This window comes from Mustela lutreola, chromosome 11, assembly GCF_030435805.1.
Source record: "Mustela lutreola isolate mMusLut2 chromosome 11, mMusLut2.pri, whole genome shotgun sequence".
NCBI classification, from domain to species: domain Eukaryota; kingdom Metazoa; phylum Chordata; class Mammalia; order Carnivora; family Mustelidae; genus Mustela; species Mustela lutreola.
The window spans coordinates 18416767-18440166 of record NC_081300.1 but is presented as its reverse complement, the minus strand read 5'-3'; the positions used below and the strand labels follow the sequence as shown (position 1 = coordinate 18440166).

The 23400-nt window shown below is 40.9% G+C and overlaps 2 protein-coding genes and 1 non-coding gene across 7 annotated transcripts in view; 2 read left to right on the top strand and 1 right to left on the bottom strand.

Moving 5' to 3' along the window:
* TXNL1 (thioredoxin like 1) overlaps window positions 1-7687 on the bottom strand; it is a 34527-nt gene extending 26840 nt beyond the window's left edge. The window contains exon 1 of one of the 2 annotated variants that reach the window (XM_059139433.1): window positions 7379-7687. In XM_059139433.1, coding sequence (XP_058995416.1) covers window positions 7379-7476 — 98 coding nt within the window. In that variant the 5' untranslated portion in view covers window positions 7477-7687. The remainder of the gene's footprint in view (window positions 1-7378) is intronic. The other variant, XM_059139434.1, reaches the window with a different exon arrangement.
* Window positions 4511-4619, top strand: LOC131811980 (U6 spliceosomal RNA). The gene has a single exon (XR_009346216.1). It is a non-coding gene; the product is annotated as a U6 spliceosomal RNA (small nuclear RNA).
* Window positions 7688-20903: 13216 nt separating the features above from the next.
* WDR7 (WD repeat domain 7) overlaps window positions 20904-23400 on the top strand; it is a 363545-nt gene continuing 361048 nt past the window's right edge. For 2 of the 4 annotated variants that reach the window (XM_059140623.1, XM_059140622.1), the window contains exon 1: window positions 20908-21110. The gene's annotated coding sequence lies outside the window, so the exon portion shown is untranslated. Of the gene's footprint in view, window positions 21111-23400 lie in introns of all 4 variants that reach the window. The other 2 variants (XM_059140625.1, XM_059140626.1) reach the window with 2 other exon arrangements.

The following is a 23400-nucleotide window of genomic DNA, read 5'->3' as shown; positions in this document are numbered from 1 at the left end:
TTTCACACTATAATCACTCAAATGAAACTGGTTAGTTATTTTAAGATGTTTGCCTGCTTAACATTAGCTTTAAGAATAAACTTAAATTTCCATTATTAGCTAAGCTCCTGAACAAGTCACTTGATTACTCCACATAAAATAGAAGGAACTGGATTCTCTAGCACCTTTCTCATAGCTAAAATATTATGCCCCAGGGACACCTGGGTGGTATAGTCAGTTGAGTGTCTGACTCTTGTTTTTGGCTGAGGTCATAATCTCAGGGTTATCAGATTGAGCCCTAGGTCAGTCTCCATGCTCAGTGCAAAGTCTGCTTGGGACTCTCTCCCACCCTCTGCCCCTCCCCCACTCCTCAAATAAATAATATTTAAAATATTATGCCCCAAATACAACTGAATTTCATGATCATACTTTCTTCTCTTGTGCAATCCTTGACACTCAGCCCTCAAATAATACATCATCACAGAGCCTCTGAACTTGTAAATGTGACCAGAGATCATCTAGTCCAGAGGTTTAAAAAAGAAAGTGAAGAAAAAGTTCTTTTTCTACCTCTGAACCTCTCTTTGACAGAAAGGTTAGCTATTAAATCTAATATGTGAAATGCATATATAAGGACTCTGACTTATGCTTTCTGAGAAAAAGAACACAGCACACAACTCTCTAGCTTTCTGCAATACATAAAGAACAAAACCCACAAAACTAAAACATTAAAACTAATCTAACCTAACACAATTATTGGATAGGTAAGAACTGAAGACCAGGAAAAGTTAAAGGACATGCCCAGGATCAGACGCTCTAGTCAATGGCAGGGCCACAACAGAACATTTAATTCCTAATCCAATTCAAGATCAGCTTTCTTTGAAAGCACCAAATTAGTTTCATAAGTAAGATTTTTGTTTACCGTCATAATATAAACACATTCTACTTCATGAACTTGCCACTCTTTATTTGCTAAAGCAGTCAGCGCCCTGCCTTGAGCAGTAACATATGTAAACACATTGCTGATAAATGGTAAGGAAAATGTACATGCTTTCTGAAGAGATATTTTAAAAGTCTATTTTTCTGTAGGCTGTAACTTTAAGGTAGGTAATGTCTACATTATTTTATTTCAATTAGGGCAGGCATAATCATAACTGGTCCAATTAATAACACAAAATGGCTAGCCTTCACTGAGCATTTACCATATGCTATACAATTTACAAAACCCTTAAATTCATTTAAGCCCTACAACTCATTCCAAAGTCAAGAACAATGAGGTACAGTACTAGAATTTGATCACAAAACCCAACTCCTGATAGCTATTCCCAAAACCTCATAACAGTGGCCTACACACTGCCTTTTGTTATTTCTAAATTAACTGTCAAGATTAAAACTATATGCTCTATTAAATAATTCGGACAGATTCTATTTTGTGAAGTTCAAATCCAGGCAAAACTAATCTGTGGTATTAGAATTCTAGTATGAGAAGAAAGCATAGCAGGGGAAGAGGGAGGCAAATTCTTGATCTACAGGTTGGTTAAAACTTCTCAAAGTATTCACAAACGATTTGTGTACATTTTTGCATGCATATTATAGTTCAATAAAAAAGTATACTTTTAAGAAAAATTCTCGGGGCGCCTGGGTGGCTCAGTGGGTTAAGCCTCTGCCTTCGGCCCAGGTCATGATCCCAGGGTCCTGGGATCGAGCCCCACATCGGGCTCTCTCCTTGGTGGGGAGGGAGCCTGCTTCTCCCTCTCTCTCTGCCTGCCTCTCTGCCTACTTGTGACCTCTCTGTCTCTCTCTGTCAAATAAACAAATAAAATCTTTAAAAAAAAAAAAAAAAAAAAAAAAAAAAAAAAAAAAAAAAGAAAAATTCTCTATGTTCTCTGAGGCCTTGCCATGCACTAGCTATCTTAAAGCTACCCACCTCTCTCATTATCTTCCTGGTGCCTAGACTACTGAACTTGCTATCTCTGTAATTCAGTCTGCAGCAATAATGCAGCACATACTATTTTCACACACATATATATTATTTAAACCAGCTACCATAACCATTAGAACCCAACATCCTAACATACACTAACATTCTTCCCAGATGGTAACAGTAACACCTAACCAAATACAAACTAGGACCTGTTTTAACAAAACTGAATATGGTAAAAATGATACATTCATAAATTCAGTATCAAAATCATTCATACTCAATATAATTTCTCCTACATGTGGGATATAAACAAACACACAAATTAAAAAAACAGAAACAGACTCATAATCTCAGAAAACAAACTAGTGGTGGTGAGGAGGGGATTGGTGAAGGGATCAAGAGATGCGAACTTCCAGGGACGCCTGGGTGGCTCAGTGGGTTGGGCCGCTGCCTTCGGCTCGGGTCATGATCTCCGGGTCCTGGGATCGAGTCCCGCATCGGGCTCTCTGCTCAGCCAGGAGCCTGCTTCCCTCTCTCTCTGCCTGCCTCTCCGACTACTTGTGATTTCTCTCTGTCAAATAAATAAATAAAATCTTTAAAAAAAATTAAAAAAAAAAAAAAAAAAAAAGAGATGCGAACTTCCAGTTTTAAAAAAGTCATGGGGCTGGAAAGTACAGCATATGGAATACGGTCAGTAATACTTAATAACTGTATATGGTAAAAGGTGGTAACTGTACTTCTTATACCCTGAAACTAATAAACTATTGTATGCCAAGTATATTTCAATTTTAAAAAATCATACTAAGTTTTACGAGGAAGAAATTTATTTTTAGCATTGGGGCTTACCCAACAGTGATAACAAAACTGGCTCAGCTTATAATCACTGAATGTATCTGAGTATATCTAAACAAGTAACAGTTTGGAAATAACGGTTACAAAAACATGTTACCACAGTATGTAATTCACATATATAATTTCATTCTCTAAACAATATTGTTATGTTACATATTACTATTCCTATTTTACAGTTAGGGAAAAGAATAGAGTGAAAGGAACTGTCCTAAATCATAGGATTAGTTTGCAAGCAGCTGAAACTAAATAATTCAAGGCAAAATATATTTAAAAATATCAGGCGCTATGCAATATAGAGATGAACCTGCATTTCCTTTCTACTTAGGCTGGAAAGATCAAGAACAGCACTTTACAATCCAAACTGCATTCAGCATTGGGACCTTAAGTTATTTAATCTGGACTTACCATCATTTTTAAAATGGGGATCATTTCAAAGATTACTTTGAGGATTGAGTAAGTCAATATAAATGTTTAAATAGGTCTCTTACAAGAGTGGATAAAACACAAATGTTGGCTGTTTTAATTGTTAAGAAAAAAATATATATATATTGGAGAAGGAGGCCAAGACCATTCCTGGGGGAAAAGACAGTTTCTTCAACAAACAGTGCTGGGAAAACTGGATATCAACATACAGAAGATTCGAGGTGGACCTTTACACCATATACAAAAATTAACTCAAAATGAGTAAAAGTTCTAAACTTGAAAACTAAAATTACAAAATAATTTAATGAAAACATAGGGGTTAAATCTTCATGACACTGGATTTGACAACGATTTCTGGGATATGACACTAAAAGCACAAGCAACAAAAGATCAACTGGACATCACCAAAATTTAAAGACTTGTACATCAAAGGACACTATCAAGAAAGTGAAAGGCAACCAATAGGAGAAAATATTTATAAATCATATATCAGGTAAGGAATATCCAAAATATATAAAGAACTCCTACAATTCAGTAATAAAAAACCAAAGTCATTCAAAATGAGTAAAGGACTTGAACAGATATTTCTCCACGGAAGATATTAAGCACAAGAAAATATGTCCAACACACTAGCCATTAAGGAAATGAAAACCAAAACCACCAGACCACTTCACACCCATTTAGGATGACCATTAAAATATAAAAAGTGTTGGCAGGTATGTGGAAAATCAGAACTCTCCTGCACTGCTGGGGTGGGAATGCAAAATGGTGCAACCACATTCCACTCCCAGGTATATACTGAAAATATACTGAAAAGAACTGAAAACAGTCACTCAAAGAAATCCTTGCATACCAATGCTGATGGCAGTATTACGGCAGCCAAAGGGTAGAAACAACCTAATGTCCATCAACAGATGAATAAGCAATATATGGTGTATACATACAGTGAAATATTATTTAAGTTGAAAAAGGAAATTCTGAAACATGCTGCAACGTGAATGAACCTTGAAAACATTATGCTAAGTGAAATAAATCAGAAACCAAATGACAAATATATTTAATTTCACTTACATGAGGTACCAAGAATAGGCAAATTCATAATGACAAAAAGAAGTTACCAGGAGTGGGAGTTTTCGCTTAATGGATACTTACTGGTTAACGCTTTTATCTGAGATCATGAATAAACTCTAAGAAATAGTGGTGATGTTGGTACAATATTGTGAATGTACTTTATACATTTAGAAATGGCTAACGTGGTAAATTTCATGTTACATATATTTCACTACAATTAAAAACCTGAGTGCTCACTCTGGTAGCAGTTTTATTTTATTAATGAAATATTTTATTACTAAAATATTTTATTACTAAAACTGGAATGATACAGAGATTAGTACAGCCACTGTGCAAGGATAACATGCTAATTCGTGAAACATTCCATCTTGAAAACAAAACAAAACTCTGAAAATACTGGAGAGCCACAAAGATTTTTAAACAGAACAGTGACAACCTACATAACATTATATTAAAATTGATAGGTTAGATATAACATTGAAGTGGAGAAAAAGGAATAAGGCTTAAAGTCGGGTTGGAAAAGAAATAGCTGTTGGAGAAAACTATATTCTTGGCCTAAAATGGGACATTAACTTTGATCTAAAAGGTTTCCTACATGACCTACTGGATACAGTTGTTTGAGGGTCTAATACTGATGCCCAGTTACCTCAGTGGCCAAAATGTTAAAGAACTTTAAAGCAAATATAACCTTATCAGATTTATAAATGTTACCTATAAATATACTTTTGAACTTGAAAGTTCTCTAAATTCATTTGCCAAAAAAAATAAATTTTCATTGCATCAAAATACCTTTTTAAAAGTAAATAACACAGTGCTTCACCAATCAATGCCTGTAATTGTTTATGAGTAAATGTTGCCTCACTGTTAATGGAAGTGTTGCCTTAACAGCAAAGTTTCCCCACTTCTCTCATTTCAATTAATAAATTTTTGATCACTGTTTGTCATCTGTTCTGCTATGGTAAAGGGAAAAAGAGAGTGTTTTATTGGGGGATGAAAGTCTACACACTCCTATATGCTAGAACTAGAAAAGTGAATTAAAAATGAGATTTACTGTTAAAATCATCTCTTCCCTTTTCCAATTTTGGCCTAGGTACCTAATAAATGTATGGGTATCCCTCCATATTAAAAATATAGACATTACAAAACTGCTAAAGCTGGGAAGACACATTTACAGAATTTGACATTACTTTCAGACATGTCCTCATGATGAAATTTTTATCTTCTTCAACTTAGTAAATATGAAAGTCCACATGTCAAATTGGTACTCTATGCCACCCTAGAAAATCCAATGTACTGTCTGTTTTCAATTCTGTATAAGAGAGATTGGTGTAGGAATAAGTCCTTAATGGTGTAGGAATAAGTCCTTAATTGTTTTCATCTCTATCTGCATCCCCCCCATGCCTAAAACTATCTAATCCTAATGCTACTATTTAAACATTCAACATTTACTGAATCATATTCAATAGCCATGAATCATTTTTCACCCTGATTTTACTGCCTAATATTTATAAAGTTACCTGGACAACTAAATGTGTTACTTAAATAGTGATACCTGTAGTAGATTTCTCCAGGTTTAATTGTAAGTAACTCGGGGGAGGGGGTCAAGATAAATCAAATGGAGATCTTTAATACAAACGTAGTGATCCAAAGGGGCGCATGCACCCGAATATTTATAGCAGCAATGTCCACAACAGCCCAACTGTTGAAAGAACCTAGATGTCCATCAACAGTTGAATGGATAAAGAAGATGTGGTGTGTGTGTGTGTGTGTATATATATATATATATATATATACAATGGAATACTATGCAGCCATCAAAAGAAATAAAATCTTGCCATTTGCGATGATGTGGACGGAACTGGAGGATATTATGCTGAGTGAAATAAGTCAGAGAAAGACCATTATCATATGATCTCCCTGATAAGAGGAAGCTGAGAGGCAATGCTGGAGGGGTTTGAGGGGTAGGAAAAGAGTAAATGGAACAAAATGGGATCCGGAGGGAGACAAACCATGAGAGACTCTTAATCTCACAAAACAAACTGAGGGTTGGGGGGCAGGGGGTTGGGTTATGGACACTGGGGAAGGTATGTGCTATGGTGAGTGCTGTGAGGTGTGTAAACCTGGCGATTCACAGACCCCTCGGGCTGATAATACACTAGATGTTAATTAAAAAGACAAAAAATTAAAAAAAAATTTTTTAATGGAGACCTTTAATCCTTCTAAGTTAGAAGGCACTGACATACACAAGCGAAGGTCAATAAACACAGTCGCTGAAATCTTGGTTTCGAAGGGCTAGTTCCAACATGTCACTCTGACACAGGTACACTGCAGGCTCAAAATAGAAAATCCACGAGCTCTGCGACCAATATATTACGTTGAGATTTACCCAACCCAGTTAAGCATCTTTCAAGATCCCTGTCCTCTTAAGCCATCAAGTCAAAAATGAAGTCAATTTGGCCAAACCCAGATGTCTGGGTATCTAGATTTCCTATATACTCATTCTAATTTCCGTGATCAGAAGTAGCCGCACATAAGGGAGCCTAAGTTACCAAGTTACTAACCAAACGAGTAACAAAACCATTAAGAAAATTAAAAAGCACTCGGACTCAACATTAATTTAAAATGCATTAAATGAGCCTCGGGCCTAAGCACTACGTGGATTAGTTGGATAGACCCAACTGAATCTTTTAAAGGTTTTACAGAAATGCAGGTGGTGAAGCAAGCCAAAGTGTTGGGTAAATTAAGATTTTAGGATTTCTAAAATGCAAGTGACAGCTGGCTCCCCGAAACGAACGGGGCAGGCGAAAGCAGGGGCCGCTGTAAGAAGACTACCACAGGCTAGAAGGGGGCCATCCCCAAGTCCAGAGCCCGTCCGAGGACGCAGAAGGGACGGGAGGCGATCTCCTGGGCTATGGAACACGGAGGGCCAGGCCTCCATGCCCTCCAGAGACTCCCCTGTGCACAAACCGGGACTCACACCCAAGAGCTGCGGCCTAACCCGGCAGCGCCTGGGGCTGCGGCCAGCGCCGGACATTCCCGAGCAGGAGACCGCAAGGGAGTCGGGACCCGGAACAAGTGAAGGGAAAGCAGGGACGGACACCCAGGGCCCACAGCGCTCGCGCCCGACCTCACCCTCGCATGGTGAACTTGACCACGGCGAGTCTGGAGCCCGCGCCGCTCAGCTCCGGCTGGAAATCTGGGTCGCTCCCGACCGGCTTCACTCCCACCATTCTTAGCCCGGCAGGGCGGCCGCGACGCCACCGGCTTCAAAACTGAAGGAGAAGACCCGGGAGAGGAAGGGGAGAGGCCGAGGCCTGAACGCAGGAGGTGACGACCGCGGCGCCTTCTCCGGGACTCTCAGTGCCGAGTCACGCCAGGGAGCGGAGCGGCCGAGGGGGTGGGGACGGGAGGGGGGAGGGGAGGGGAGAGGCGAGGAAAGGAAAGGCGTGCGGCACCCAGGAGCCACCGCGCGACCGGGACGCCGGCGCTTGCGCACGATGGCGTCATTTCCGCGTCGTCCGTTTTGGCTCCCACCGCCCAATCCTAAAACGCGACCCCTGGCTCCACCCTCCGCTGCGGAACCCGACGCCGGCGGGAGCGGCGCAGGCGCGGGAGAGCAGCGGGTCGCGAGCTCAGACTTGGAGTGAGATGCAGAAGTTCCTGTGTTCCTCCGCGGTTCCAAGACCTGCGTCTTCTATGGAGTATCCTGGGGTGGTGGGGAAAAAGGGGGGGGGGGGACTCGCTTTAACCCCCGAGGTTCGTGGCTAATGTTTTAACCCCTCTCCCTGGAAGGGCTAGAAGAAGTCCTTTCGTCTCATATTTGAGACGGATCGCCACACTAGATAAAAAGAGACTTTAGATCTATTGATTTACGGATCTCATGATGCAAGGGTGCTCTCTGCGCTCGTCCTCAAGATAGCAGCACCTGTCTTTAAGTTGTGCCTGAAAAAAAAAAAAAATGAAAGCACCATCCTTCCCCTGGAAACACAGTCTTAGTGATAGAAACCAGCAATAGAATAACATGTTTGCAAAGGAAACGGTGGGGACAGATGAGATAGGAGGATGGGGCAGGGTAAACTTGCTAGAAATTGCAGCCCGTGAGCTGATTGTTGATAGAAGAGAGCCAGATGGTGAGAGGTGACAGGAGTATTAGAGGCAGAAGAACCAGCAGTACCGATTCGTGGTTTGAAATGGCTGCTGCTGCTGCTAATGATGATGATAAGAATAGCTAACAAACTGTGCGCTAGACAAGATACGGGCTCTTTGTGTATATTAGTTCATTTAATCCTCACAACAACCCTGTGAAGTAGGTTCTATTTCATGGATAGCTTCACTTTGACATAGTAACAAGTCAAATCATTATTCGAGTTGAGGTAGTCTTGTAAGGACCTATTTAGCAAGAGGCTTCCATCAAGGTTAAAACAATAACATTGTTTAACCCTTAAACTATCCCCTGCTCCCTTTCCCCTAGGGGATTTACTTAAAAAATAAGTCGGGGAAACCAGCTCCTGGTAACAAAGCCCAGATACAAGGGTGGGTCAGGCCAGGTGGAGCCATCTGATCAGTGTGGGGTTGCATACTGTCTCCCTAGCTACCAAGGAGTATGGGCCCCTGCCCTTTGGGAGCCTTTTGGGCGCTAATTCTAACCAAGGTGGATAGGCTAGTTGAAATGGCCTGCTAGAGTAAATTGTAACTCAGTTGGTCACCTAGCATCACTGTGCAGCTTTCTCTGTGTGTTACAATCTCATTGGTCACCTGTGTGTTGCCAGGCCTGGTCGTATGGCCTTTCCCTTAAAAGCTGGCCTGTGAAACAGAGAAAGGTCGCCCTCTCTGTACGAGGCGTGGCCCTGGTGGGTCAGTTTGATTCTTGCTGCTTGGCACAAAATAAACCTTTGCTTGACCTTCGCTTTATATCAGTCTCGTTTTTTTAATCATGGACCCATTATCGGGGCATAACAGTATAACACTAGTGTGTTCTTTTAAATGTCAGACTATGACAAGTGATTTGCTTTTGGATTTAGCTGGGGTGATGAAGCTGAAGAGGAAGGTAGACGTCTGATCAGGACTAGCTAAGAAATTTGTATTTTAACGTGAATGCAAAGGAGTAATCACTGCAGGGCATTTTTTTTTTTTAAATTACAAAAAAGTGTCTACTGAGGTAGCAGTGTGGAGGATGGAAGGCAGTGAGACAAGTTTAGGTTACTGTAGGAATCCAGGAAGTGAGTTATGGGAACAGTTGAAATGGAAATGAAGAGGACATGATATCCTTGAGAAACAATTAGCAGCTACAAATCACAGGATTTGGTGACCAATTGGACCAATGTAGAGCAATGACAGAGGAAGGAGTCTAGAATAGTGGGGATATATCAATCCTGGGGCTCTCTGTGCTGAATTAAGATGCCAGTAGAACATCTAGGTAAGGAGGATAGCAGACAGTAGGAAGGTTGAGTCTGGAACAAAAGAAAAAGGAGTAAGCTAAAGTTGCAGAAAGTATGTAACTTACTCAGTTAGGCAATTGTACGGCTGCTTAGCCCTCACTATTGCACCCAACATTATACTGAAACAGACTTTATATATTGCATAGACACTTTTAGCAAATGTTATTGAGGTGATGATTTGCTGAGTGTTTTTTCCTCTATATTTTACAAATCTTTTCTATAATTATAAATAGTATATATAATAAGAAGAAGAAAGAAGGTGCAGCTGGGGGAAAAAGTGCTACACAAAATTCTACAAAGAAGGCCCAAGTTTCTGCCTTACCCTATTAGTAGTAACTTTAAAACAAAATGATATTCACAGTTAATTGGTCTCCTGTGAAATTTAGGTAATGTTTAAGATAATTAAGGAAAATGAGCCTTTGATGGAGGAAATTTTCCCCAAAATGTTATTTTTTCTTAATGTGTATTAAAACCCCATTTAGGGGTGCCTGGGTGGCTCAGTGGGTTAAGCCGCTGCCTTCGGCTTGGGTCATGATCTCAGGGTCCTGGGATCCAGCCCCGCGTCGGGCTCTCTGCTCAGTGGGGAGCCTGCTTCCCTTCCTCTCTCTCTCTGCCTGCCTCTCTGCCTACTTGTGATCTCTTTCTCTCTCTCTGTCAAATAAATCAATAAATAAATCTTTAAAAAAAAAACCCATTTACTGGAATTTCCATGAAATTTTTAGAAAGCACTTACCATTAAACTTCTACAAGGATGACTCATGATTATTTTTAAAAGGATGATATACTTTCTCAGTTCCTGAGATGACCATATTCAGAAATGCAGAATTCACAGCACATAAACTTCCTCCACCCCATCCCTCTCTTGGCGGGCATCACCCTTCGAGGACGTAGTTTCCCAGGGTTTATTTAGCTTCAGCCTCAGAATTCCATTCAGCCCCACCCACAACCAGAGTCAGCAATCAGGATAAAACCTATTTGTCATGCCCCATCTTACTGTAACTGTTCCATCTTGAAATCCATAGATCTGGAACTTCAGTGAGCTCATTAAAATGGGGGTTTCCAGGGTCACACCCAGAAATTCTGATTCAGGAGTGCTGGTGCATGGCCCAGGAAAGTGAATTTTAACAGGCATCCAGAGTAGCTGATGCAAGGAGTCCGTATTTTGAGTTCCATTATTTGATGTCTACGATCACATAGAATTTAAATATGTACAAGATATTGTGATAATGCTTTGAAACACCTTTCTTCCAAGGACGTCAAAAGGCAGATAAGACACTACTACAAAAGCCAATAATACAAGGCAAAATGTGGTAAGTGCCATGGTAGAACTACAGATTACGTACCACAGTGGTTGAGAAAAAGAAGAGAACATTTCCAGCTGGAATGAGCAGAGAAAGCTATATGAAGGAACGTGTTCTAATATTCAGGCCTGGATAAAAATAAGAAAGAAATGCATAAGTTTCTTCATTCACGGAAATGAGTCCTGACTTTCCTCAACTTGCCAAGAATATAGTGTGCTTTAGACTCGCCCATTTTTATCAGGCTCAGCCAGTCACTAGAGGCAGGCTTTCTATCATGACTTGTAGCTGCCATGGGTTCACTTGGCTGACTTTACAAATAGAAATGCTAGAGATACATCACCCTTGGATTTATCTCTCTCATAGCCCTTTGCCCACGGTAGGTACAAAATAAATACTGGTTTAATAAATGAATGGCTAGGAAGCATAATAAGTATGACTCTCTGTCTGAAACGTGCAGGGATACAAGAAATATTACTTTGTTGTATAACTCAGTTTCATGTTGACTCTCAACCCTCACCCTCCTCCTGTATCCAACTAGAACAAAAACAACTTTACCTCCTCTCTGCCTGCCTCAGAAATGGTACCAAATTTCTGGATTTAGAGTGGGAGTTGGACTTTAGAGTGTAGATGTCTAGGAGCACTGTCTCTTTCTACATGCTATCTTGAAATCTAGCCCTTTCTGCTTTATGTGACGACCTTACGGATTGGGACCCTTTGTTCAAAGCTGCCTATGTCTGCCTGTGCTCGCTCTCTCCCCCTCTCTCTCACTGATAAATAAATAAAATCTTTAAAAAAAAAAAAACTATATGGGACGCCTGGGTGGCTCAGTTGGTTGGACGACTGCCTTCGGCTCAGGTCATGATCCTGGAGTCCCGGGATCGAGTCCCGCATCAGGCTCCCAGCTCCATGGGGAGTCTGCTTCTCTGTCTGCCCTTCTCCTCGCTCATGCTCTCTCTCACTGTCTCTCTCTCAAATAAATAAATAAAGTCTTTAAAAAAAAAAAAACTATAATTTAATTCAAAGCTGCCTATGGGCCCATCTGCCATTTCTCCCCAGGGGATTTACTTCTTCCTTTCTCCCTTCCGTAAAGATTTTCCCTCATTTTCATTAAAAGCTTTATAGTTTCAGCTTTTAGGTTTATTTGATTCAGCACCTTCATTTTTGAACCAATTTGATTCTAATCACTTAGAAGTATTCTCACGATAGTAAAGAAAGGCACAGTTTTCCAGTTTTGTATATATTTTAGCTTTTGTTAGGGAAGCAGTATGCGATAACCATAAAATCTCTAACGTAAGTTTTTCTTTAAATGTAGTCCTCTTGTAAAAATTGGAGGAAATGCCAGTTTCTGGTTTTTTGAAGAGCAACAGCAAGAATATAATGTAGATAGAACTTTTATTCTACAAAAAAAGTCCTCATAAATCCCTCAGAGATATAACATACCTCTTTATATAACTGAATCTGTAGTTGCAGAAGCCCAAGAATACAGATTTATTGATAAATTCCATAAACCATATGAAATCCCTACATTAGCTTATCACCATCATAATTATCCCAAAATTCTACAGAAAAATAACTTCTGCTTGGGCCACTTGGGTGGCTCAGTCGGTTAAGCATCTGACTCTTAGTTTCGAAATACATAATTTATGTAATATAAATATTAAGTAGAAACGACATCCTGCTTCATAATTCCCAAACCTTTTCCTTCTAGGTGTGGGCTGTTGAATTTGAAAATTGAATGTCATTTCCCATGGCTGTCCCTAGGTGGCGCAGTGTCTTTCAATCGAAGGGGTATGATTTCCCCTTGAATATCAAATGCTTCTTTAAATAATTCTCTCAAGTCCCCAGACAGACCATTTGTCCCACTAACACTATATTCCTTAGTTTCCATTGCTAGGCAATGTCTTGGAAGAGAGAGTTTTCTAGGCAATCGTGGAGTGACCCATCACCATCATAAATCTCATCTTCCTAGAACATACTGAAGAAAGTTGCTAGCAATTCTGAGTCAGTTTTGGGTGTTTCCCAGAAATGTAAAATAGTTTTTTTTATTCTGAAATTTATATCTGAGGTTTAGAAGTCATTAAACTGCCTAGAGTTGCTGCTAAGAAGGCCAGATAGAAAGACTCTGAGATAAAAATCCATATAACCCTTTTTTAAAAAAGATTTTATTTAATTATTTGACAGAGATCACAAGTAGGCAGAGAGGCAAGGAGAGAGAGAGGAGGAAGCAGGCTCCCCACCGAGCAGAGAGCCCGATGCGGGGCTCGATCCCAGGACCCTGAGATCATGACCTGAGCCGAAGGCAGAGGCCTTAACCCACTGAGTCACCCAGGCACCCCTAGAGTTAACTCTTTAAAGCTGAAAAACTACACATGCCTACACATAACTATGTTTTCGCTTAACCACTTGTAAAGAGAGGGGTTTTTTTTTGCTTATTGTGGTGTAGTAGATACTGTCTGACTAGGATGTACAGGTAGAGAAGAAATGCCTCCCAATAAAGACTTTTGCTGTATCCAAAGCACCCTCTCAGGCATGCCCTTGAGCAAACACATACACCAAGCATACACAACATCATCAGCCCATTCCTGAGTGGCACTATACTATTTACATACCCTCGGTACCTCTGAGGGCCAGGCACAGCAGACATTCAATAAAAATAAAATGTATGTTAGCTTCCACCCAGTAAGGAAGTGATTATTTACACAATGTTAAAAAAGAAATCTATCCCACCAAAATTCAGAATATTGGATCAGAAAAAAATCAGGAGGATCAGACATAACTGGTAGAAAGTACCAAAACACACCACTTCTCAACACAGCATTGCACTCATGGTAGATGTATCTGTCTCCCTGCCAGACTCTGAGAAATTTGACCATAGAACCAGGTTTTGGCACTACCTGAATGCCCAGTTCAGCATAGCACCCAATACCACTGGATGCTGAATAAATTATGTTTTCCACCTTGCCAAATTATATTTAGGACAAGTAAAAGTGCTATTTCATGAAAGTAGAAGCAGGTTAAATTACTCATAGCCACTGCCCCCCCCCAACCCAGGTTATTATGGAATTAATGCCAGGCATCATATAATTTCATCTGTGTTATTTTAGCCTGCATGTCTAGAACATAAGTATTCCTTTAAAAATCACCTTCATAACCAAAATACCATTATCACACCTAAAATGTTAACAATGATACCTTAATATCATCAAATAACAATGTAATGCTAAAATTCTCCATTTTCTACTAATTTATTTTATGACTTATTTGAATAAATATCAAAATAAGGCATTTACATTGCATTGGTTGATATCCGTCTCACATCCTTTTTTTTGAAGATTTTATTTATCAGAGAAAGAGAAAGAGCGAGGTGAGGGGCAGAAGAAGAAGCAGACTCCCTGCTGAGCGGGGAGCCTGAGGCAGGGCTTAATCCCTGGGACTCTGGGACCATGACCTGAGCCAAAGGCAGACCCTTACTGACTGAGCCATCCAGGCGCCCCTGTCTCCTCATTTTTATTAAAATTTCTTTATTGGGGCACCTGGGTGGCTCAGTGGGTTAAAGCCTCTGCCTTCGACTCTAGTCATGATCCCAGGATCTTGGGATCGAGCCCCACATTGAGCTTTCTGCTAGGCAGGGAGCCTGCTTCCCCATCCCCCCACCGCTTGCCTCTCTACCCACTTGTGGTCTCTGTCTGTCAAATAAATAAATAAAATCTTTAAAATTTTTTTCTTTATTTCTTTTTTCTAAATTTTTATTTGAAATGATTCAAATGGACAGAAAAGTTCATCAGCGACATAAATAGCAGAGGCAGAAGTAGGAGAAGAAGGAGAAGAAGCAGGCACTTTCTTGCCAGCCACTCACTGAGGACTCCCCAAGAAGAGTGCGCTCATGACTAACGTTGCTGTGCTCGGATATGATATCTGCCCGGGCTGCCTCAAGAATAGGTAATCCCAGCTGGAAAGCTAAGGAGACCCGGAAGAAGCTTGTAACAGAGCAGTAAGCAAATCCTCTCCATGGAGATGGGAAGTGGCTTTTCCTAGAAGAAAAATCTGGGCAGTGCATCTTTGTGTCTTCCATGGCCCACTTTGTGACACCTGGGTCCTCTTCTCAGCACAGGATTGAAGAACAACTCTCCCTGGGCTGTGGTGGTCCTATCATCCGGAGAGGAGAGAGAAGAGAGAGATTAGGAGGACAAAGTACAACCATTGTTGCTACAGCCTGCAACAAGGCTACTAGTTACTCATCACACCTTTCTTTTTTTCTTTTTTTTTTTTTTTAGATTTTATTTATTTATTTATTTATTTATTTATTTGAGAGATAGAGAGAAAGAACAGGGGGAGGCACGGAATGAGAGGGAGCAAGGGTTTCTAGAGACTCTGCTGAGCACAGAGCCCAATGTGGGACTCAGTCCCAGGACCCTGAGATCACACCTTGAGCTAAAACCAAGAGTCAGCTGTTCAACCGACTACACTACCCAGGCAGCCCTCACTTCCTTCTTTACTATCCTAATTTCCCCCTTGTTGATCTTGGTAGTTTGATGAGGCGCCCCCAAACGCTTATTTGTGAAGAGTTCAAGTATTCCCAACTTTAACGCCTTCACTCTTTCCTAGAAGGTGTACATATGGAGCAAATAGAGGTATTTCTAGAAATAGATATCCTGTTACTTAGAAGAAATCATTTGGTTTGGAAGAAGTCATGAGGTAGGAAAAAAGGAGAAGCCTCACCAGTTGACTTTCATGTCATGTGACTTTCATGTCATATGAGAAAGTACAAACGGAAGCTCTTAAAGAGTTATAATTACACAAAACCATGCAAAGAACACTTACTAAACTTCTCAGCTGCAACATGAGAAAGGGTGATGACTCTAGTACTAATATGAAGCCCCCAAGCATGACATGACTTCTAGGCAGATGAGTCCACTAAGGAGGGAACAGAATTAGCCGTATTAGGCCCTGTGAGGAATACCAAATCACAGATTTACAGTCTATAGGAAAATAATAACAGCACACATGAAACAATCTGGAAATGAGAGTAACAGTGAAGCCAGTTAGACCACCAGGCAGAAATCTCCTTGCCTTTTGGAGAACTAACTTGGAACTTAGAAGGTGCAGAAGTATTGGTGTGTTGTAGGGTAATTGTTACTAAATTCTCAAGACAGGGTAATACTTAAAGGGTTTTTTTTTTTTTATGCCCATATCATTAAAACATAGCATGTTGAAATTTTTGACCCTTACTTACTCCCATGGGTTCTGTTTATGGGTCTTTCCTGGTAACAACTATACATTTTTGGTGAAAACAACGATGAAAACTTCTATCTTTGCCTCGGTACCTCTTCATCTTTTCCAATTGGTGTACATGATGCTTTCCTGCTGGACTGATTTTTTGTGGCTGACACACCTTCCAGGGATAGCCCAGGGAGCCACACTCTGTCCAGTCTTTTCTCCTTGAGTACATGTGAAACCTGTCATTTGCTTCTAACCAGTGGAATACGGCAAACGGTGATGGGCTGTCACTCCTTCATTAGGTTACTATCTATAGATTTATCTATCTCTATCTATAGCTATAACTATATAACTCCATCTTTCTTGCACCTCTAGAGAGGTGTTCTTTGCTGGCTTTGAAGACACAAGGTGCCACGTGAAAGGCCTTTGTTAAGGCTCTAGTGACAAGGAACTGTAGTTGGCCTGTAGAACGTGAGGGTCCTTAGTCATTTGTCCACAAGGACAGGAACCAGATTTCGATTCTTCCCTAATTGAACCTCCACATGAGATTACAGTCTGACTGACATCTCAGTTGTCACCTTGTGTCATCACAAGCAGAGGACCCCGTTAAACTGTGCCTAAACTGCTTTCCTATGGAAACTGTGAGGCAATAGATGTGCATTGTTTGAAGCCACTCAACTCATGGTAATTTGTTATATGGCAATAAGAACAAATATAATGTTATAAGCAAAACCACCACTCTAGGTATTGGTCAAAAGTCTTCGATGGCTTTTCACTTCCTTTGGAATAAAGTCCCAAAAGCTTCTAAGGGAATTCAAGGCCTTTTCTTATCTGATCTTATTCTATTTTCCCTATGTTATTTTTTTATTAGTAGGTTTAGGCCCAATCTGAGAAAGACCGTATCAATCAAGGAGAGTTCCAGGGCAAAGACTGCCATTGAAGGGCAATCCTTATGGGGTAGAAATAACTAAGACTTTTTTTAAAAAAAGATTTTACTTATTTATTTATTTATTTTTAAAATAATTTTTATTTTTTTTAAGATTTTTATTTATTTATTTGATAGACAGAGATCACAAGTAAGCAGAGAGGCAGGCAGAGAGAGAGGAAGGGAAGCAGGCTCCCTGCTGAGCAGAGAGCCCGATGCGGGGCTGGATCCCAAGACCCTGGGATCATGACCTGAGCCGAAGGCAGAGGCTTTAACCCACTGAGCGACCCTGGCGCCCCCAAGATTTTATTTATTTATTAGAGAGAGCGAGCGAGAGCACTCATGCATGAGTAAGGGGGAGGGGCAGAGGGAGAGGAAGAAGCAGAGAGCCTGATATAGGGCTCCATCCCAGGACCCAGGGATCATGACAAAGCTGAAGGCAGATGCTTAACTGACTGAACCACACAGGCGTCCCATAACTAAGTCTTAATGCCACAGTTTCCCTTTACATTTGCTTTATGTCCCCTGTGTTTCACTTTCAATTAACTTTCTGTTCATTATATATGTGTCTATATTCATGTGTTATATGTATACACACACTTGTATACATTTCAAAACTAGCAACAAAATTGTGTTGCTTTCCTAGTTCTTCCTGTTCTAAATCCTATTTATTTTCGTAGCCCTTCATGAAATCTCATGTGGTTCACCTTCCTCATCTCAGCCTACAAGGAACTCACCTCTTCTCCACGACTCTTTATGTGCTCCTTATTCCTTGTACTGTGCTGTATGGTAGCCACAGGTCTTGGGGGAAATTTGCCATTCATTTTAGCAGCCCAACGCCTTCCAATGTTTAGAGAATTCCTCATTTTGTGAGCCTTGGTGGGAAGCAGAGCCTGCTTTCTTGTTTGCTTGGCTTTGCTTTCTGTTAAAGTTCAATAAATAGGTGTTGAACTGAATTTTTCAGTTGCATAAATCTTTTAAGATTTTTGTATAATCCCTCCAGATGACAGGAATAAATAAATAATTTACTCAAAAAATATACTCAGGATCAACTTACTGAAGATACAAGTCTTTTTTTTTTTTTTAAGATTTTATTTATTTATTTGACAGAGAGAGACAGCAAGAGAGGAACAGGGGGAGTGGGAGAGGGAGAAGCAGTCTTCCCACAGAGCAGGGATCCCAATGTGGGGCTTGATCCCAGAACCCTGGGATCATGACCTGAGCTGAAGATCACAACTAAGCCACCCAGGCACCCCTGAAGATACAAGTCTTAATTTTAAGGAAGGTTATGCATGTAAAATATATATGGGCATATAAAAATGTGTGACTTTTTTGTGAAACAAAAGCGTGTTATTCATTAATATTTGAATCTTTATTTTAGTCCTGTGGCTCAGGACATTGCATGCATTTATATATCGACTTTGGCAATACATTTTGTAAACTTGGCAGAGAGGGGACAGAGTGTTAGTAGTCTGAAGGATTCTCATTAAACTTCCTATTAACTTTTGTATTCCTAGGAAAGTATTTGAAACATGTAAATTCAATTAGTATTTGTTGAGTAAAAGTCAACTTTATCTAGGAGGGATATTTTATAGATTTCCTCTACAAACCAAACAAGCTTTAATGAAGCCTACAATTATCCCCTGGTAACCACACTGTGCTTCCCATATTTCCAAAAAGTTCTTATAAATTGTAAAGGGGTTTATGAACTTAACAGTTTAAATGTATTCATCATCACAACAGCGTGAATGAGTATATTAACCCAACTGTCCAAGGAATTAATTTCTTCTATTTGACATAATTTCCCTGCTTTTCCTTAGCCCCCATGTGATTGCAGGGCAGTTAGTAAAAAGTTGAAGAAAATTGTAGAATCCCAATTTGTAGTACAAGACAATTTCAGAATTGCTGATTTTCAAGTGTTCTACTGACTTCCCTGGTCAACATTATGATCGAGTTTTTTTTTTTTTTTTTTAAGATTTTATTTATTTATTTAACAGACAGAGATCACAAGTAGGCAGAGAGGCAGGCAGAGAGAGAGGAGGAAGCAGGCTCCCCACTGAGCAGAGAGCCTGATACGGGGCTCGATCCCAGGACCCTGAGATCACGACCTGAGCTGAAGGCAGAGGCTTAACCCACTGAGCCACCCAGGCACCCCTATGATCGAGTTTTTATCATGATGGCAGCAGAGCTGGTCTCTACAAATAAATAGGAAATGACACCCGGGACATAAAGGACACTAAATGGCCTAGTTAGGGAGAAGGAGGTGTGCCCCCCAGAACTGATGGGTCTGCAGTATGCTGCTAGGAGGAAGACTATCTAAGCTGGAAAGAAGGGGAGGAAGAAGTTTGTTATTTGCAGGAATAATACATTGACAGAAAGCCTTTTGACTAAACCAACTCTTAGGTCTCTTCTGAAGAATTAGTAAGAAAATGATCCTGTCTCAAGGAGTTGTTTCTGCTCTGTTCTAATCGCCTAGTCAATCTCCTAGTCAATCTCCTGCTTCAGACTCATCCAATAGGATTTTGCCACCCAGGACTCAGTCCAAGGACCAGCAGCAAATAGCATTACCTGGGAGCTCCTTAGAAGAGGAGGAAGGATTTCAGAAACCCACTTTAGACCTACTGAATCAAAAACTTTTATTTTCACAGCCTCTCCAGGTGATTCGTTTACACAGCTTACTTTTGAGAACTGCGATAGAATTCTTGTCCCATAAATGTGTTAGTGAGACTATGAAGGACAAAGATATGAAATGCTTATTTTTTTTCTATCTTTTTAACAGAACTGACCATTGGCTACCAGCATAGCATCATTTTCCCCTTGGCTATTGTTCATTCAACAAATATTTGGGAGGCAGATGGCAAGCATAATAAGTAATATTTATTGAGCTCGTTTAGCCTCCTAGATAGCCATGAGGTTATGATGCCTATATTTTATATGGGGCTTGAGGAGAATGAAGGGAAGAAGCATCACGCCCCTGATGACAGTAACATTGCGCAGTGGAGGCCCCGGAATCCCAATCGGAGCCTCTCCAAATGCAATCTCACGCTCCACTAGGCTCTACCGCCCACGCAGCGAGGATACACTCATTTCCACTCCTCTACAAGAATGTTGCACAAGGTCAGACTTCTAGCTCAGAAGCCGAGTTCTTCCTCTGGCTCTCTCTGTCGTGGGCGACATCTAAGTTCGAGGTCAGAGGGAAAAAATAACCAAATTTCTGAGCTAACACTTTCCAAGTGTCTGGACGGAGTCGCAGGGCAGAAGAGTAAACTTGCAACATCCTGGAAACACCTAGACTTGCCATTTCTTTTTTTTTTTTTTCCTTTAAAGATTTTTTCCTTATTTATCTGACAGAGATCACAAGTAGGCAGAGAGGCAGGCAGAGAGAGAGGAGGAAGCCGGCTACCTGCAGAGCAGAAAGCCCGATGTGGGGCTCGATCCCAGGACCCTGGGATCACGACCTGAGCCGAAGGCAGAGGCTCAACCCACTGAGCCACCCAGGTGCCCCTAGACTTGCCATTTCATTCTTCCCTCCATCTTGGTCCTCCCAGGCTGGGCACTGGAGGCGAGACGAGAGCCTAGACGACACTTCCCATAGTAAAAATGGCGACCGTGCACTCTTTGCCCACAGTCGACACCGTTCGGTCTCCTTGGTAACCGGCCAGCTTCTCTGGCTCCAGCCTCGGCCAGGCAAGTATGGAAATGATGATCGTTTCCCGCCCCCTCATTTTTGCGACAGTTGCAGCGAAAGTCACGGCAGTCGGGTGTCAGCTGATTTACTGCAGCGGCGGCGGCGGCAGCGGCAGCAGTGGCACCGTGCAACCTCCGCGGGGGAGACGCCTGCTGGGCTCGGGTTGTGGTTTGTCTACCCGGATTTGAGCACCCCACATCTTCCTCACATAACGTCCTCGCCTAGTCCACCTTTGATCGGGCGCCCGCGGGTGGTGGGACGGACAACATTGCGGCATGAGATGAAACTGTGACAGGTGAGGGGGCTTTCAAGCTATCCCAGGGGGAACCCCAGCGTGGGACGTGCCCGCAGTGGAGGTCAGGGGCCGGGGGTCAAGGGTCACAGACCATTCTGGCCGGGGGCGGCGCCAGCTGTTCGAGCGCTGCTGATGGCAGTTCTGTTCTTTGCCGAGCCTGCAGGTTCAGGCCCACAGCTTGACGCCTTTCCCCGGAGCGGGGTTCAGCCAGGGGTCTTTGGGGTCCCTTGGCTTGGTGAATGACATTTTTTTCAGGTGACACTGACTTTGGTTTTCAGATGGGACCGCCCTGACCTCAGTGGCAATCCAAAGAGTGAGGTGGTTTGTGATGATGAGTGGGTGGTTATTGACAGTGCCTTCGGGAAATGTGTTTGCTTTTGGGTGCGAATGGTCTTTCCTTACCTATTGGTACTCCTTTCCAGTTTGCCCTTGCCTAAGGTGCTAACGTCTGTTAGAGTTTCATCTTTGAGGTGCCACCTACCTGCCCTCCATCCCTTTGCCCTAGGATTTGGTCTAAGGATACCTGCTCCTCCCACTGACTTTTGCATCCCAGCATTCTGAAGCCCTATGTTTGGAGTCAGCATTATCCTGCCCTTGGTTCAAAGATTGCATTTAATGTTTTGATTCACTTGCTTTGTCAGTTTCTCAGATCTTAGGCAGAATTTGCTGGTTCTTATAGCTTGAAATTATGGCAGGTACGATTGCATCTTAGACAGCATTGGCCATGTTGATGCTGCGGATTTTAGGACTCAGTGAGAGGAACAGCTTGCTTTCATGGTAACATTTGCCATAAGCCAAAAAAAGGCAGGCTATGACTCTTAGATGCTTATTGCTTAGGACTTTATGGATAAGATGGCAAGAATCGTAGTGTGTGAAAGAGAAACTGAGTTTTTGAAATTTTGGTATAACAGATTTTCTTGTTTTATAAGCTACTTGTGACAGTGGAAGGGGAGAGCAGTTTAAAAGTAAAAATAGTGGGGCGCCTGGGTGGCTTAGTGGGTTCAAGCCTCTGCCTTCGGCTCAGATCATGATCCCAGGGTCCTAAGATCGAGCCCCGCATCGGGCTCTCTGTTCAGCAGGGAGCCTGATTCCTCCTCTCTCTCTCTCTGCCTGCTTCTCTGCCTACTTGTGATCTCTGTCAAATAAATAAATAAAATCTTTAAAAATAATAATAATAAAAGTAAAAATAGTGTATTGAAAGACTTTTATTTACGAAGAATCCAAAGCTACCTTGATTTCATTGAAAATAATAGATCTTAGTTATTTCAAATTGGGAAAACAATATAGATAGTAAATGCCTTGTTAATTTCAGTAAGAGATTATTATAGAGAATTTATCTGCTTAAATATCTCTCTTTATTTCTAAAATACTCCAGAGCTCTACTTAAAACTAGACCATATACACTTTCTCTTATTGCTACCTGTACATGCTAAATTTGGAAAGAGCTTGAGAAGTAAATCAAAGGGACTGGGCTTTATTTGAATATCATTGTGGGAATTTATATTTTAAGTAGTGAGTCTTATATCTTATAATTTCCTTTTATTTTTAGCTTGGAGGTAAGTTCTGTTTTGAAGCAAAATGAGTGATTTATCTATGTAACAGGCTTAGCATTGAACGCTTCAGTGAGCTAGTTTTTGTGCCTTTGTCTTGAGAAGAGTAGGAAAACAATTAGCTTCAGCAGTGTGCTCTCTGTTAGGTCTGAGTCTTTAAAGTTTATTTTGGGCCTCAGGTGAAGAGGATTGAATTACTTTTTCTCAATTCAGTGATCATCATTGACTGTTCAAGGCATGTCTCTGGTTTTTTTTTCTTTTTTCCTTAGCTATGTTTTATTTCCAAGTACCACACCATTCCCTTGCTCTTCAACCCATGAGAAATCGTTTTAATATGCATGATGTGTAACTTTATGTTTCTATGTGTTATTAAATGCATATTGTTTTAGATGCCCACATTTTTTTACTTTTAGAGATATGGTATATTTTTATGTTATATATTACATATCAAGTATGTTATATAATAATATTGTATATTGGAAATTTTTTCTCTTCCTACCATGTTTTAAAGATCTATTTGTGTCACTGTCCATTGCATCTGACTGCTGATAGTATTTCAGAGATTATATGCATTACAGGTTTCCATCTACTCTCCAATTTGTCGATACGCGTTTTACCTTTATTTTCCTACTGCCATAGAAAATTCCATAATAAACATATGTCCAAGACTTCTGGATGTGAGATTTACATCCAGGAATGTGATTTCTGGATCATAGGGCATTTATATATTTTATCAAAGG